The 15,666-nt window shown below is 49.3% G+C and overlaps 2 protein-coding genes across 2 annotated transcripts; both read right to left on the reverse strand.

Moving 5' to 3' along the window:
- Positions 1-2,424: 2,424 nt before the first annotated feature.
- Positions 2,425-7,934, reverse strand: LOC306803449 (acyl-coenzyme A thioesterase 5-like). Its single transcript, XM_079308856.1, has 3 exons — positions 6,426-7,934; positions 3,726-3,928; positions 2,425-3,091 (listed from the first exon to the last, which is right to left on the reverse strand). Exons 1-3 carry the CDS (start codon positions 7,015-7,017, stop codon positions 2,513-2,515), a joined length of 1,374 nt encoding a protein of 457 aa, XP_079164982.1. The 5' UTR covers positions 7,018-7,934; the 3' UTR covers positions 2,425-2,512.
- A 3,989-nt stretch (positions 7,935-11,923) lies between these two features.
- Positions 11,924-13,859, reverse strand: RIOX1 (ribosomal oxygenase 1). The gene has a single exon (XM_079308044.1). It carries the CDS (start codon positions 13,842-13,844, stop codon positions 11,982-11,984), a length of 1,863 nt encoding a protein of 620 aa, XP_079164170.1. The 5' UTR covers positions 13,845-13,859; the 3' UTR covers positions 11,924-11,981.
- Between the last annotated feature and the right edge of the window lie 1,807 nt (positions 13,860-15,666).

The raw sequence follows: 15,666 nt of genomic DNA on the forward strand, positions 1-15,666 counted from the left end.
TATCAAAATTCTCGGGGTATCTGTAAGTTTTTCTGTTTGTATATTGTTTTTTTAACATTTGGGATCCCTTGAAAAGCTGTACATCATCCAAACCAGTACTTTGTTTCTTTGCCAGTCATGTCTGGCAGCAGTCAGTTTCATATTCTGTACAGGATGCCACAGTTATCTCAGTGGGTGATCGTTTTGGTTATAATGTGTATGCTTGTGGCTTCTTCCTCTCCTGGTCAGCAGGTGGGGGTAGAGGTGAGGCAGGGGCGGGAGTCCTGGCTTTGTTGTGGGAGGGATGCTAAGTAAGTCTGTGAAATCAGCTTTCCCACACCCTGCACTCTGGCAGGGAATCTTGGTGTAGCTGCCCAGAAGATGCCAGAGACAGGTGGTGTCTTGTGCAATCCTTACATCTCAGAAAGGCACTCTGCACCTTTTCCAGCACAATTAAATAATTATCTTTTCCTGCTGGAAAGATTTATTCCCGGTAAATGTTCTTGAGCCCCTCCTCTTCCCTCTTTCACACTCTGATGATGTTCACCTCAGTACAGTGGGCCATGGTCACCAAATAGTTACTATAGTTGTATTGTTGAGGAGGAAGAAGGATTCACACGTGCTTGGAGGCGCCAGATTCGTCTGTAGGCACCGCTGTACCACTGCCAGCACCCACAGCAGGACAGGATCATCACAACTGATCCCCTGAGACTGTTGGAGTGTCTCAGCTCATAGAAAAGAAAGCTCCAGGGCCACCTTATTGCCACCTTTCAGTGCCTGAAAGAGGCCTGCAGGATGGGGGCAAATTTATTAGCAGGGCAATGGCTTTAAACTAAAAGACAGTTGATACAGATGTAAAGTAGAAGTTTTTTACAATGAGGATGGTAAAAAACTCTCCCAGGTTGCTCAGATTGGCAATGGATGTCCCATGCCTGGAAACATCCAGGACCAGGTTGGATAGGGCTCTGAGCAATCTGATCTAGTTGAAGATGTCTCTGCTTATTGCAGGTGGTTGGACTACATGACAGTTAAGGTCTGTTTCATCCCAAGCTATTCTATGATACTACTATCTCCAAAAGGCAGCTGCTCTCTCCAGACACTTGTTGATGCATAGTGTGCTTATCTGCTGTGGTGGAAGTTCTCTACAGCAGGCCTGCTGGGCTGGATGCACACAGGCACAGCTGAAACCCTTCTTCCTGGATTTCTCGTGCAAGCTGTCTTTTTCCCCTCAAACTCAGCCAAGCTGCAGGCCTGGGAACATCTCAGGCAGAGACAACCCCACTAGCCCAGCACTGCTCTCCCAGCATCTTCTGGGACATGCAGTATTGCACCTTTTTGTGATGACAGCACCTGGCATGCCCATGAGCTGCTCCAAGACTTATGTTCCTCCCCTTCTCCTGCTCTGTCACATTCTTTTCTAGCCCACACTCAAACAAACAACTTTATCCGTGCTGGGGCAGGCCCAGAGGTGTCAGTCAGTGCTCCTGATAACATCTGTTATGAAACATGCTGGGCAGGAAAGGGCTACAATGGGGATGCCCAGGTGCTGAAAACATGACAGGGCTGAGAGGCAGCTGCTGGCTCTGAGGTTTGGCCCAGTGTACCAGGCTGGCCTGGAGGACACCTGCAAAATGGAGAAACCAGGACAGCTGGTCCAGCTGGTGTGGAGCAATGGTGTTCACAAAGGAGGTGGCAGCTCCCCAGGTCTGACAGAAACGGTGCTCCTGGCCCCTGGTTTTGTCCTCACAAAGAAACTGGGGGTTCTGGTGACAGTTCATTGTACACAGATGTTTTGGAGTGAGTGTGACTTCTCTGCTGAGGAGGGACAGGAGGCCCTCAGGGCCTTTCAACCAACAGGGCCCTGGATCCACCCTGGGATGAGAGAGTGGTCAAGATGCAAAACCTGCTTCTAATAAAAGCACTACAAATGTCTACATGGATTTCAAATTTCAGACTCTTTATTACAATTCTCACCCCAATAACAAAGAAGGAAAAGAACCTTTCCCAAAGCTTAACCAGAGACAGCCAAGCGTCCTGGCTATAGCAGCCATTCTTACACACTCGCAGTAGCACGGAGGTCAGAGAAATTTCTGTTTGCAATGACACATTCACCATAGGAGCAGTGAAATCCCTGCTCCAAAATTGTCATTAGAGACTGTTATAATTAGTAGTAGATAGATAATATAGTATGACCTGAGGAACGCAGGTAGATACCACACTGACATGGAAAGTGCTGTCAAGTATTAGACGAATAGAAACCACCCAAAAAATGTAACTGTGCATTTTGTACATGTTTTGTCAAAGACCAATGCAAAACGCACCATCCCTTTCTTTGACACTTGAGAAAAAAGGTTGAGGTGGGAACAGAAAAGGCAAACCCATATTTTTTCTGTGTTATGGATGTGCAAATTCATGGAAGATACTGTAGTTTTACTGGTACAGCTCTGATAATCTTTGACCTGATAAATGTGGCAGAATTTATCAGTTCTGATTGTTCAAAATTGTGTGTTACTTGGACATTATTTGATGCACATTAGTTACCAATTAAATACTTCTTGAAAAAAGCCTGGATCTGTGACCAAGCGTGAAGCTGAGCTTTAGAATAAGCCCAGAGCTCCCCACCCAGGACTGCCCGCTTGTGAAACACGGGGTGGCTTCCTATGCTGTACAAAGGGAAAAAGGGAGGGTCTATGCAGTGCCCTGTTCCAGGGCAGGAAAGAATCTGAAAATTTCCCTTCCCATGAGCCTGCAGAATCTTGCCAACTTCAGTAACAAGATGACTTTTGACAACATGGTCATCTTGTCCCACAACGAATAGGAGCTGTGCCTCAGCTTTCTCTAGTGGGATCAGGCTTTGGATGCCAGGGGCTTGAAAGGGATCATCAAGGACATCAGAATAATCAAGAAATTTGGAATCGGTGACCTTGGCTTTGTGTTCATGTAAGGCCAAAGTGGGGATGATTTTATTCTTGTAAGAGAAAGGAATACATGTAGCAGCAACAGGAGCATTGAGGGCAGCAACAGCCATGATGTTCTTCAGGAAGGCAGCCATGGCAAGGGACACTTCACCTCCTTTGGAGAAACCAAGTAGGCCAACCCCTGGACCCTTCACCTAGAAGAGAGGAGGAAATGCTCATCAGTGCTGAGCTGAAAAGCACAACAGCTGGTTCATGGAGGGGAAGATTGTCTAATGCAGAGGCTTTGCAAAACCACATGAAAAAAGTAATGGCAATGATTACTTTTCCTTCTGGACAAATGATAGGCACACCCTCCCGCACCACCTGTATTTCCTCCTCATACTGTACTTCAAACCACTCATGTGCAGAAAGCTCCCTCCTGTTCTAAAATCAGGCAGGAGTGGGAAGACATGACCTCATTCATCTGGGGACAGCTTGTAGGTCACAGCTATGAATTATTAGTCTTAGACCCTGGCAGATGCTCTTTTCACTCTTGAGACTGTAGGAGGACATTTGGTGGCAACTCATGAAGGCTTTCTCCAGCACACCCTTCCCACCTGGTTACATCTGATCTGGCTTTGTTGCTTTGCAATCTCTCTCTCCACCCCCATTCCACTGCGTCTCTACTTGGCCCTTCTCTTTCCTAGAACTTGGGCACCCAAAATCCTTGCACTGGCCAGCCCTGCCAGGTGAGTATTTCTGCAGCCTCATCCAAAGATGACTTGGGCAAAGTGAGAGGACTTCACAGGAGCAGTTCCTGGAAGCCACAGGAAACAGGGGTGTTCCTACCTGTGGGTGCTGCAGCATATAGTTCACTGCCTCTTCAAAATATTCCAGATGGAGTTCCTTTGGTTCCTGGGGCAGATCCTCAAATTGATAATAAGCCAGGGCCAGTGTGGCAAAGCCATGATTGGCCAGCAGGCTTGCTCTGGGCTCAAAAAGGCCTCCTCCAAGTCCATGTATATCAATGATCCCAGGAAAGGTGCCTTCTCCTGGAGCAAACAAGACAAAGATCAGAATTGCCTGAAATGACTCCTTTCAATGTTTCTCTGGTTTGGAATGCATCAAACGAGGCACCAAACAGGAATTGCAGAAAAGCATCCTTTGGGGAAAAGACATGATCAGTCAGCTGTGCAGTGTCAGCACCTGAAAAAATTCTAGTGTGTGTTGTAGAGGAAAAAAAGTGCAAGAGCAGAACCTCTTAGGTAAGGTGCAAACCCTTATTTGTTTCAGGAAGCAGCAGTACTGTGTGTTGTGCTTAGAGCCAGCAGGCAAAGAGTCTTTGGTAAAAGAATCTTGTCCCAAGTTGTCTTCCTGTAAGCAGCCCTGTAGCAACAAGCTCTTCAGCTGGCTGCTATCAAAATTCTCAGGGTATCTGTAAGTTTTTCTGTTTGTATATTGGTTTTTTAACATTTGGGATCCCTTGAAAAGCTGTACATCATCCAAACCAGTACTTTGTTTCTTTGCCAGTCATGTCTGGCAGCAGTCAGTATCAAATTCTGCACAGGATGCCACAGTTATCTCAGTGGGTGATTAGTGGATCTCTGTTTGAATCTTTCTTGGTCCGGGATCCTCATTTCCTCATCATGGGAGAGTCCTGCACCAGTGCAGCCAGTGCAGGGAAAGAGAATGCTTTGCAGGTTGCATTCCTTCAGCCTGATTGCTTTTGGGATTGCAATCTGCAGGAAACCGAAGATGACTCTGGAGGTGTTGGGGAGTGGAGAAAACCTAGAACACACTTACTTCTGGCTTCAGAAGAGCCACAGGCCTGTGTGTGCTCATGCCTCCCACCCTTTGAGGATGCCCTTCCACAGTGTCACACCCTGCACTGCCTGTGCATCTGCAGATAAGGCTGCAGGTGAAAGGTGGGAATGTGCTGCAGGTGTCACAGATGTAAGGAGAGAAAGAGAGAGAGCACAGCACGTGTTCACTCTCTGCCTTGGACCAAGGAGAGCTTTGCCATCAAAAGTGCTGCTGTGCTCTTTCTTCTGTGGCTGTTTGCATGCAGCCAACAGCACATCTGCTGGCTCTTCACAGGCTGTGAGCACTCAGAGCAGTGGCTGTGTGGCCAGGGGCCAGGAGTGCAGTAGTCTGTGGTCCATGGCTTTGCAGAGTGTGGCAGGGCTCTGTGGACTTGCACTGAACAAGCCCAGAAAAGGTGGTACAGCTGAATAAGCCTGTGGGATTGCTCAAGGGAGGTGTCACAGTACTGTAGCAAAAGTCCTTTGAGCTCCCTGCCTCTATGTGGCCTTAGGTCATTTGCTGAGGATATCCAACTCCAGAATCTGAATGTGGAGATATGTGGTGTAGAGAGCAGGCTCATGGACTGAAAATCATGATGGAGTATCTCAGTGCAGGGCAGTTTGAGTGTGGTGAAATCATGGTAGTAAAACACATCTCCAAATAGAACTGAGAAATACAGACTACAGACCGAGCTTTCAGTCTTGCTAAGCTGAAGCTGGCTTGTGGTTGCAGTAGGATGGGGATAAATATGCTTTTTATCCTGTGCTCAGGAAATAATTCAAAGTGCCTAGAAAACAGTTCAAAGTGCCAGGGAATGTGTGGCAAGGGCTTATAATTTTAAAACATAGGCAAAAGGTGGAGGTCAGGGGACTCGGAAGAAATGCAACACAATTTGCCTTACCATAAGTGCCTCAGTTCAGGAAAGCGGGACATTTTGGATATAAAGTGTGTGCAGGTGGCTTCTTCCTCTCCTGGTCAGCAGGTGGGGGTAGAAGTGAGGCAGGGGCGGGAGTCCTGGCCTTGTTGTGGGAGGGATGCTAAGTAAGTCTGTGAAATCAGCTTTCCCACACCCTGCACTCTGGCAGGGAATCTTGGTGTAGCTGCCCAGAAGATGCCAGAGACAGGTGGTGTCTTGTGCAGTCCTTACATCTCAGAAAGGCACTCTGCGTCTTTTCTGGCACCATTAAATAATTATCTTTTCCATCTGGAAAGATTTATTCCCAGTAAATGTTCTTGAGCCCCTCCTCTTCTCTCTTTCACACACTGATGATGTTCACCCCAGCACGGTGGGCAATGGTCACCCAACAATTACTATATTTAGTTACTCTTGGGGAGGAGGGAGAAGAACTTCCCAACCCCTCCCAGTGAGTAGGAATGCCAATGACTGTCCCACAGCCCTTCCCCACCACTCTATTCTGCAGCTTCTTGTCTCCAGCAGCCCCCCCGGCACACTCACATTCACTTGCTGTGAATTTCTTCGTGGTTGTTGTTGGTTTTGCTTTTTGTAACCTCAAGCCCCGGGTAAGAGTGGTTGTAACTCTGCCTTCTGGAACTATGTCCTGGAACATACGTGGGCAGGTGAATTGGAACGGATGGTCAGGCTGGTGAATGGCATGGAAGTGTCGAGGGAAGGATGAGTGGAAAGACATGGGGCTTTAATGAACTTGTTCAGGGAGATCACGGAGCAGGTTTCACTAAAAAACCCACCGGTTTAGAGAAAGCAGGATGGCTGCGCTTGGTACTCACCGGGGGGCAGGAAAAGCGTGGCCCGGATCCTCCCTTCGCGCACCGGGACTCTCCGCACCCCGTCCCGCAGGAACGCCCGCTCGTGCTGCGCCTGGGCCAGGAGCTGCCCGGGGCGCTCCCCGTGGCCCTCGAACACCTCCAGCTGCAGCAGGAAGGGGCTCTGCACGTCCCGCTTCACCAGGCGCCAGAAAGGCTTCTGGGGCTGCAAAGCCCAGAGCAGCCCCATGGGCTCCAGGCCGGAGAAGCTGCCTCCCGGCAGCGCAGGGCAGCGGGCGAGGTCCAGCTGCCCGTCGTCGCCCGCCTGGTAGCGGGCACTGGCCTGGAAGAGCTCTCCGGTCTCGTCCCGCAAGGACGTTCGCAGCGTGACCTGCTGCCGCGGGCCGAGGCCCTGCACGGCGATGGCCAGCGGCTCGTCGAAGAGGCTGCGGGCGGCGGGCGCCAGGCGGATGGAGGGGGCCATGGAGGAGAGTCCCTGCGCAGGGGCTGTGCCGGGGCTCCGTGAGGCTGCGGGCGCGGGGCCGGGCCGGGCCAGCCGGCTCTGCCAGGTGCGGGCACTGACCCGGCACAGGGAGCGGACACCGACCTGCCACATGGCTCCGGAGCTGCTGAGTACACTGTGTCTGCATTGAAACTGAGGCTCCTTCTATAAATGCAGTTTCCCACACACTGCAGAGGGGAGGGGAATTGAGGCAGGAATGGAGTGGGCACACACGTACGGGAAGATGCCAAGTCTGCCTGGAGCCACTGCTGCATCCATGCCAGTGCCCACGGGTGGGCGGGATCATCACAGCCGATCCCCTGGCACTTTGAGCATCTGTGCTCAAAGAAGAGAAAGCTCCAGGGCCACCTTATTGCCAACCTTCGGTACTTGAAGGAGGCCTGTAAAGTGGGGAAAGACTTTAAACTGAAAGACCAATTATTTTCTGTGTTATGGATGTGCAAATTCATGGAAGATACTGTAGTTTTACTGGTACAGCTCTGACAATCTTTGACCTGATAAATGTGGCAGAATTTATCAGTTCTGATTGTTCAAAATTGTGTGTTACTTGGACATTATTTGATGCACATTAGTTACCAATTAAATACTTCTTGAAAAAAGCCTGGATCTGTGACCAAGCGTGAAGCTGAGCTTTAGAATAAGCCCAGAGCTCCCCACCCAGGACTGCCCGCTTGTGAAACACGGGGTGGCTTCCTATGCTGTACAAAGGGAAAAAGGGAGGGTCTATGCAGTGCCCTGTTCCAGGGCAGGAAAGAATCTGAAAATTTCCCTTCCCATGAGCCTGCAGAATCTTGCCAACTTCAGTAGCAAGATGACTTTTGACAACATGGTCATCTTGTCCCACAACGAATAGGAGCTGTGCCTCAGCTTTCTCTAGTGGGATCAGGCTTTGGATGCCAGGGGCTTGAAAGGGATCATCAAGGACATCAGAATAATCAAGAAACTTGGAATCGGTGACCTTGGCTTTGTGTTCATGTAAGGTCAAAGTGTGGTGGTTTTTTACCCTTGCAGCAGAGAGGAATCAATGTAGCAGTTACAGAGGGAATATTCCTATTGCTTCACACAATGGGTATGCTTCCCACTGGGGAAGCAACAGCCACGATGTTCTTCAGGAAGGCAGCCATGGCAAGGAACACTTCACCTCCTTTGGAGAAACTAAGCAGGCCAACCCCTGGACCCTTCACCTAGAAGAGAGGAGGAAATGCTCATCAGTGCTGAGCTGAAATGATTAATGGAGGGGAATATTGTCTAATGCAGAGAGTTTGCAAAACCACATTAAGAAGGTGACAGCAATATTTATTTTTTCTTCTGGACAAATAACAGGCATCTCCTACACAATTTTTTTTCCTATTCCCATGCAAAATGTTCCCTTATGATAGCCAAGAGAGAACAAGCACAATGACACCATTTGAGCTCTGGTTGTAAAAGAAAAGCAAGATTATTTAGCGCTAGTGTGGAAAAGTTTTGGTAGTGGGAGGCTGTAAGAAGAGATTGGGTTCCCCCATATTGGACAGTTTTTGCCAACTCAGAGGTGTACCTGATGCTGCCCAAAGGTGAGGGGGAGGAATTTTAAATTTTGGTTTTGTATCTCACTGTCTCCTCTGTTATTTACTGGCAATAAATTAAATTAATCTTCTCTAGGTCAAGTTTATGTTACCCATGCTGTTGGGCAAAATACAGATAAATTACTCCCTGTCCTTCTCTTGACCTGTAAGGTTTCTCATCGTTTCTTCACCTCTCCTGTTGCTAAAGAGGATTAAAAGAGTGACTTGGCAGATACCCAACAGCCAAACAAAGTCAACACCACCCTGCCAAGCTGGCTACCAGTAAAGGTTTTTTTCTTTATATTTTCTAGACTAAGGGTTCACATGTGGGCATGTAGTGACAATTTATGAAAGTTGCTTCAAAAAATGCAGGTGTCTTCTCTCTACAACCTCCCCATGTTGTTTGCTATGTCTCAGTCACTCTGAGATGGTGGCATCTCAATAGTACCCATGCTCTGTCCTTCCAGTGCATATCTGTTTGATCCTTCCCTTTTCCTGGTGAGCATTCTGGCAGGTGCTAGCTAAACCAGACGAGTATTTCTGCAGCTTCCTTGAAAGTGGTAAAGTGACTGGCATGTGTGGAACTGCTGACTCCCCTCCCCACTTTTTGTGCCCCATGTAGTTGTTGTGAAACTCAATGATCCTTATGTCCTTCAAAAGGATGCTGCTCCTATGCCTGGGTCTGATTATGAGAGCAAATAAAGGCTTACTCTCTCAAAACTCTCCTGTCCTGCTCAGTTCTGCTTAGAAAATTTGGTGGACGAGCTCCCTGTACCTTCATTTGTGTTTCTGCACTGCTTAGAAGTCCATGAAGGAACCCTTAGCATGGTTCTTGCCTTAGAGCGTGCAGAACATTCCCCTCCAGCAGCCACGGTGTGGCCTTTGGAGGACACAACACTGCCCCATGCCTTTGGTGCCTGTGCTGTTCTGTGCTGCCTGTACAATGTGGCCTTCAGCCTGTGCTGACCTGCACAGATCCCAAGCCCTACATGAAACTCAGACAGCTCTTTCTTACAGAGGAGCAGATCCCATCCAGGACCTGAGGTAACACAACTTATGTTGCCCTGCCCTTATTGAACAGTGCAGAAAGACTTTCACTTGCAAACACTGTTTCTGTTTGACTGTAAATATGTTAAATAGAGCTGTTTCCTTATACAAGAATCTTAAAATACCTTAAAAAACTGAAAGAAGGCAGTCTCTGCTATGAACCACATCTGCATGACATGGGGAAATGCTTCTTTGCTTGGGGTTCTTAGCATCTAAAGGGATGTACAATTAGTGTTAGCTCTAATAAAACACATTTTTAGATACCTTACAAAATATGAGTCCTTCTCTTACTGGGATCAGAATGGGCCACCACCAGTTCATAAAAGTTGATAATGCTCTTCAGATCTCAGCAAGAAATAACTTTCTGCAGAAAGAACAATAAAGACAAGAGAAAGTCTTTTGCCTGGCTAGCCCTACCTAAAATCTGTAGGGAGTACGTGTAAGGTGTCTAGCCCAGGCATTTTCCTCAGAATTAAAAGCTGAGGAGAGGAATGTCGGGTTTGTCTTTACAAACGAGCTGTGGATCTGCTGGTAGGTAAGACTAGCATTGAGAGATAAAATAAACAATGGGATGGATTCCTCTGATAGATGAATGGAAAAATGTTACAAACAAACAATGGGTTTGCTGATAAATGAAATTGGATATTGGAAGATGAAAGAAGTAATGGGGAAAAATGATAAGTTCTATAAGAATTAAAAGAGAGGGTTATACATTAGAGGGGAATCTCAGGTGTCAGGCATTCCAGGAAGTCTGTACCTCTCAAGTACCTCAGCTGGGGAAAGTGAGAGGGAAATGCAGCCAGGAAAATAGGATAAAAAGGAGGCTGTGTCTTCCAAAATTTGAGAGATCTCAGGGGATCTCCTTTTTGGACATAAACCTCTGGTGTTTGTGGATTAATTTTCCTGACAGAAGGAATTACCCAAATGCCCCACCCAAGCAGAACAGAGTCCAGGGACAGGAAAAGCTAAGATTTTATGCTGTCTTTGGTTGGTATTAAAGTGCTCAAAACAGACACGGGGGTGCTTGCAGCCATCGCAGAAGGGGCTGCATGAGCTCCTTGTGCAGCTCTGGACCACAGCAAAGCTGCAGTGCTGGTGCCTGTGGCTGCACATAGAGCACACAGAGCGGCCCAGGAAGGACAGCACTGAGACACAAGGACATAAATGGTGGGACAAGGATGGCTGATCCTCTGGTGAGGATGAATAGACGGGGGTCAGAGGATGAGTGTGGCAACAACATTTCTGTCCAGCCACTAATGTTTCACAGAGCCAAGAGGCCCCAAGGGCACCTTCACATGTCCTTGTGCAGTGCAACTTCACACAGCCCAACTTTCAAGAGTTAGCAAAAGCATACAGGCAAAAGAGGGAGCAAAGGCTGGCACTGTTGCAAGTATGGGATCTTGGAAGACACAGTGTACACTTAAATCCCAAACAGGAGTGCATGGGTGCCATCTTGCAAAACTCGGATAACCCAACAGCTCAGAGGAGCACAGGGTAATGCACCCTGCTCACTGTGGGTATCCCTTCAGGAGGCTTCAAAGACAGAATATCCCTCCCCTGCTGACTCTTATGATAATAGAGATAGCATTGTGAAAAAGTGTTTCAGAGGCTTGCCAGTATTTATGGGAACTGACCACACAGCCAGGCATGTGTTCATATAACTTGATAGGTCCTAAAACAAATTTTTTTTCACCCAGCACAAAAAAAAAGCCCCAAACATATTAGAGGGTGCCCCACTTGCCTTGAAAGGATGAAAAATTTCATTGCAAGGGACTGCTGTGGGGAAACCACAGCAAACCAGTGGGGGAGGCTATTTTATCTCTATTATTGGACTGAAAAGGAAGCAGGTGAGCCTGAAGCATTTAAAATGTAACAGATCATGTTTGCCTGAGAAAATCTTACTGCATCATTCAGTAAGGGCAGGGCCACATAGATGGGTGCAATTGCTCAAACTGAGTGGGAGTTGCTTGCAGGCCAAACTTTTAGGAAGAATAAATGTATGACCAAGGGATCTTTACAACACAGCATGGGCCTGAAGGCCACACCATATATGCAGTGTAGCACAGCCAAGGCACAGAGAATGGTGACCATCACTAAATATGCATATGAACCGTATTTTCTGCAGCTCAGCAGCCTGCTTTAAAATACTGTGAAAACATGATGATGATTTACAAGACTGAAAGAAAGTTCACAACCTTCCTGAAGTTACCTAGGGTGTAGTAACATGCCTGGTAAAAAGAAGATAAGCAATTCTCTTTTCTAGGCACTCAGCCATGTAAAATTGCTCCTAAAGCAAATACTTATTGTAATGAGAACACTTGATTTCTGTACCCATGACATAGACCTTCTACCCCCAGATGAGATACAGAGACCTGAACTGCTGATTCATATACAGTGGGTGTAATGCAAGACCAAGACAGAACATTTTCTAAACAAGTGTATGTTTATTTTGTGAAAAAATAAGAGTTAGACTTGTGTCAGAGGCTTCTTTGTAGTCAGAATACCCTTCTCAAACAGAAGTGTAGCTAGAGAAATCTTTTCCTCCAAGGTTTCACATGGAAGATTATCCACACTGATGTAATTTGGATAGGAAGACAGGAGAAATTCAATACTGTCTGTATACTCGGGATCTAGCTCAAGGAACTTGGGTTCTTCCTTATGATACACTCTTGAGTTTTCTGTAGTATAGTACAGCATCACACCTGCTTCTTCATTACACAGTCTAATGATGCCATGACGGAGCAGGCGTACTTCAGTGTCTTTTGTTATCAGGATATCAACATTGCAGGGGCCTCCATCTTGCCAGCGGGCCGGGAAGCCATAGACACTCTGCACCTTTTCACTCTGCGTCAGCACTGGAGGGAGACAGTCATGAAGGAACGACTTGGCTCTCTGATCCACAGCAGCATCGATGGGTGCATAGTCAACGAGTTTCTTTATCAGGCTCTGCACCTTCTCCACAAAGGCTGTTCGCCGAGCATCAACTGTGTCTGAGTTAGCAACCCCCATATACTGCAGGTAGTCCATGGGAAGCCCTCGTCTGTACTCCAGGTCTTCCTCCAGGGCCATCTGCAGGGCAGCTGGGAGGAGCTTCTCCAGAAAGTCCCCCCAGGAATTCCTCTGGTAGGAAGACACAGTGATGTGGAGCGAATGCGCATCAGGGAGACAATCACCCTGGTGGATAAAGCCACGGGGGAAGTACAGCAGGTCCCCGGGCTCCAGCACCGTCTCCAGCACAGGCTCACCGAGTTCCGCCTGCGTGAGGTTTGCGCTGGAGAACTGCGGCAGCACCTCAGCATCTCTTCGGGGCCTGTAGACACGCCAGTGCTTCTTCCCCTCCAGCTGCAGCACAAAGGCCTCGATGTCATCATAGTGGGGGGCAAAGCCCTGCGTACCCGGGGGCGTGAGGTAGGTGTTCGCCCCCGCCATGCTGCCAAAGTGCTCCTGCAGGATGGAGAGGAAGTGCCAGACGGTGGGGGAGAAGGCCTGCGGGCAGAGGAGGCGCAGGGAGCAGCCGTTCTGGTAGAAGTCCCACACGACAGCGGGCAGGGCTCTGCCGGAGGGGTTGTGCGTCTCCCGCACTCCATCGGCGTAGCTGGTCACATCCAGGTGGGTGCCGAAGTGAACCTCTCCTCCTCGGAGGGCGGCGTCGAAGTCGGCCGTGGAGAAGAGCCCCGCGTAGTAGCCGGGGTCGCCCCGCCGCAGCAGCAGCGGCGCCCGCTCCCAGTGCTTCCCCAGGAACTCCGCCGGCGCCACCGGGGCCAGCAGCCAGCGGAAGAGCTCGGCCGCCCGCTGCCGGCTGTCCTCCAGCCGCGCCAGCCGCCGCAGCACCTCCGTCACGCCGCCGCCGTCCTCTCCCGCCGGCCGCGGGCCGCCCGGCATCGCCTTGGGGCCGCCCCGCGGTTTCGCGTCAGGCCCAGCGGCTGCTGCCTCAGGAGGATCCAGGGGTGCCTCCACCGGGAGCTCCACGGGGAGCTCCACGCGGCTCGGGGGCGCGGCGGGCGGCGGCGCCTCCGGCTCCGAGCCGCCTCCTCCCGTCCGGCCGCGCCTCGGGCGGGCCTTGGCCCGCTTGCGACCCGCGGGCAGCGGGGCCCCGCGGCGGCGCCGCTCCATCCGCCCGGCCCCCGCCACGCGGCGGTACACGGCGAGTGCCGAGAGCCGCCCCAGCTCATGCCGCTGCTCCGCCGCCATGGCCGCCGCGCCCCGCCCCGCGCCGCCGCTTCCGCCGGCAGCGCCCCGCGCACGGGACGGAGCCGCGCCTCCGCCGGAAGGGCGCGTTCCGCGGGTGCGTGTGGGGCAGAGCGGAACAGAACGTCTTGTCTTTGTCATCACCGCCGCTTAAAATGCGTTTGCTTCCCCAGCCCCGCAGAAGAGAAAGAGAGGCCATTCCCCTTGGTACGATGCAGGCAGGTCTGTTCCTTGGCCGGGAAGCTTCATTCTGGAAGTATGCTCTAAGCACGTCCATAAAGTTATTTTTTTTCTGAAGGCATGTTGTATTTGAGGCTACAGAAGAGCGGCGAAATGCAACATAGTTCCTCGTGTAATGGGGAAGCAGAAAGAGAGAGCTTTATTTAAAAAAACACTACACTATATATAGGGAAGTACGTGCAAAACAGAATAGAAAAGACTTATTGGTCCAAGAAGGCAACACCTCCTTGAAAACATGCTTTCTGTAAAACATCACGTCTCTCGCAGGTGTTTAATCATTGTTATAATTTCTTATCCTTGAGCAGGCTGAGAAAGGTAAGGCTTCAAGGCTGCTTTTTCCCTGGTTCCCAGCAGTATCCAACGACAAAGGTGTACCGTAAGGATATGCTTTTAGACAGTGTGGAGTTACTTTGCAACCTAATGAGGTGAGGTAACACTTATTTCATAAGGTCGTGTTGCAAAAGGAGTAGAAACCCAAATTGAATAGAACCAATTCTTGTGTGCCATCCCCTCTCTCCTTTTCTTGTGCTTCTGGTGGTGATGGCAGCTGAAAGGCTATGTCACCTCAAAAGGATCCCAAAAACTGCCATGTCACATATTGTTTTTTGGGTTTTTTTATTATTTGTTTTTTCAAATCCAGTCACTGTTTAATAACCTGGGCAGACCATTTCTCTCTGAGGCTTCCAGAAGGCTGGTGTTAGTGGTGCTCAGCAGCCTGAGGGCTGCTCTGTGCTTCCAGAGGCTGCAGCTTCAGCACAGGAACATTTGCTGGAGGGGTAGAACAAGACTGCTTGAGGCAAAGGTGAAAAATTGTAGAGTTTTGTATTGCCAGACCGTGCTTCTGATCAAGAAAGCTTCATTGAAGAAATTCACTATGCAGTACTTTTGTGAGAAGAATCTTTGATGAACTGCAGTAATTCAAGGGAATGAATTTTGCATGAGAATTCCATCTCCAGAGGCTGCTGTGAGTCTAAAGCATTTAACTGCAGCAATTACCCAAGTGTGCTCAGGAAACCTCTGGTTCAGAGGGTGTTATTAACCTCTCACAGATAGGAATATCAGCTGCACACAGTATGTTAAACAGCTAACATTCACAAGGCATGTGCAGATTTGCTGTGTGGGCTTCTTAGTCTATCAGGCGTAGGATAGAGAAGAAAAGAAGAAAGAGAATTTTCCCTTTTGCCGGGTTTCAAACCAGACGTAGACTTCAATTTTACCACAATTCAGGAGCAGAAATCAGTTAGGCCTAATGAGGATAAGTTCAGGTGTTAAGTCTCGATTCTAGAATAGACACAGATATCTTAAAGGTTTAAGGTTGTTTGAATTGCCTTAAAAGCAGCACAAATCAGTCTCAGAGAACACCAATGCATTCTGAGCAATGGAGGCCTTTTTTGTATATGGGCAAGAACAACTAGTTTAATTTTGGAGATCTTTTTCCGACGGAGTTCGTCGGGCACAGCCTTCGCAGCCAAAGCTGGGTGAAGAGCAACGGCAGGAGAAGACTGTCCAGTTTGTGCCACGGTGGTTTTAGTTAATGGAGAGGGATTTTAGGCGTGCACCGGCAGCACTCCAGCTCCGATTCCGGGCTGGCTGGTTTCCGGCTCTGCCAGCAGGTGGCAGAGGCCGCCCAGCGCTGTGGCCGCTGCTCTGGGAAAGGCGCCCGGGGGACACCGCAGCTGCCGCCAGGTGACCCGCGGGTGGCGTTTGCAGCGACTGGGGAGCG

This window comes from Erithacus rubecula (genome assembly GCF_903797595.1).
Source record: "Erithacus rubecula genome assembly, chromosome: 6".
In the NCBI taxonomy this organism is placed as follows: Eukaryota; Metazoa; Chordata; class Aves; order Passeriformes; family Muscicapidae; genus Erithacus; species Erithacus rubecula.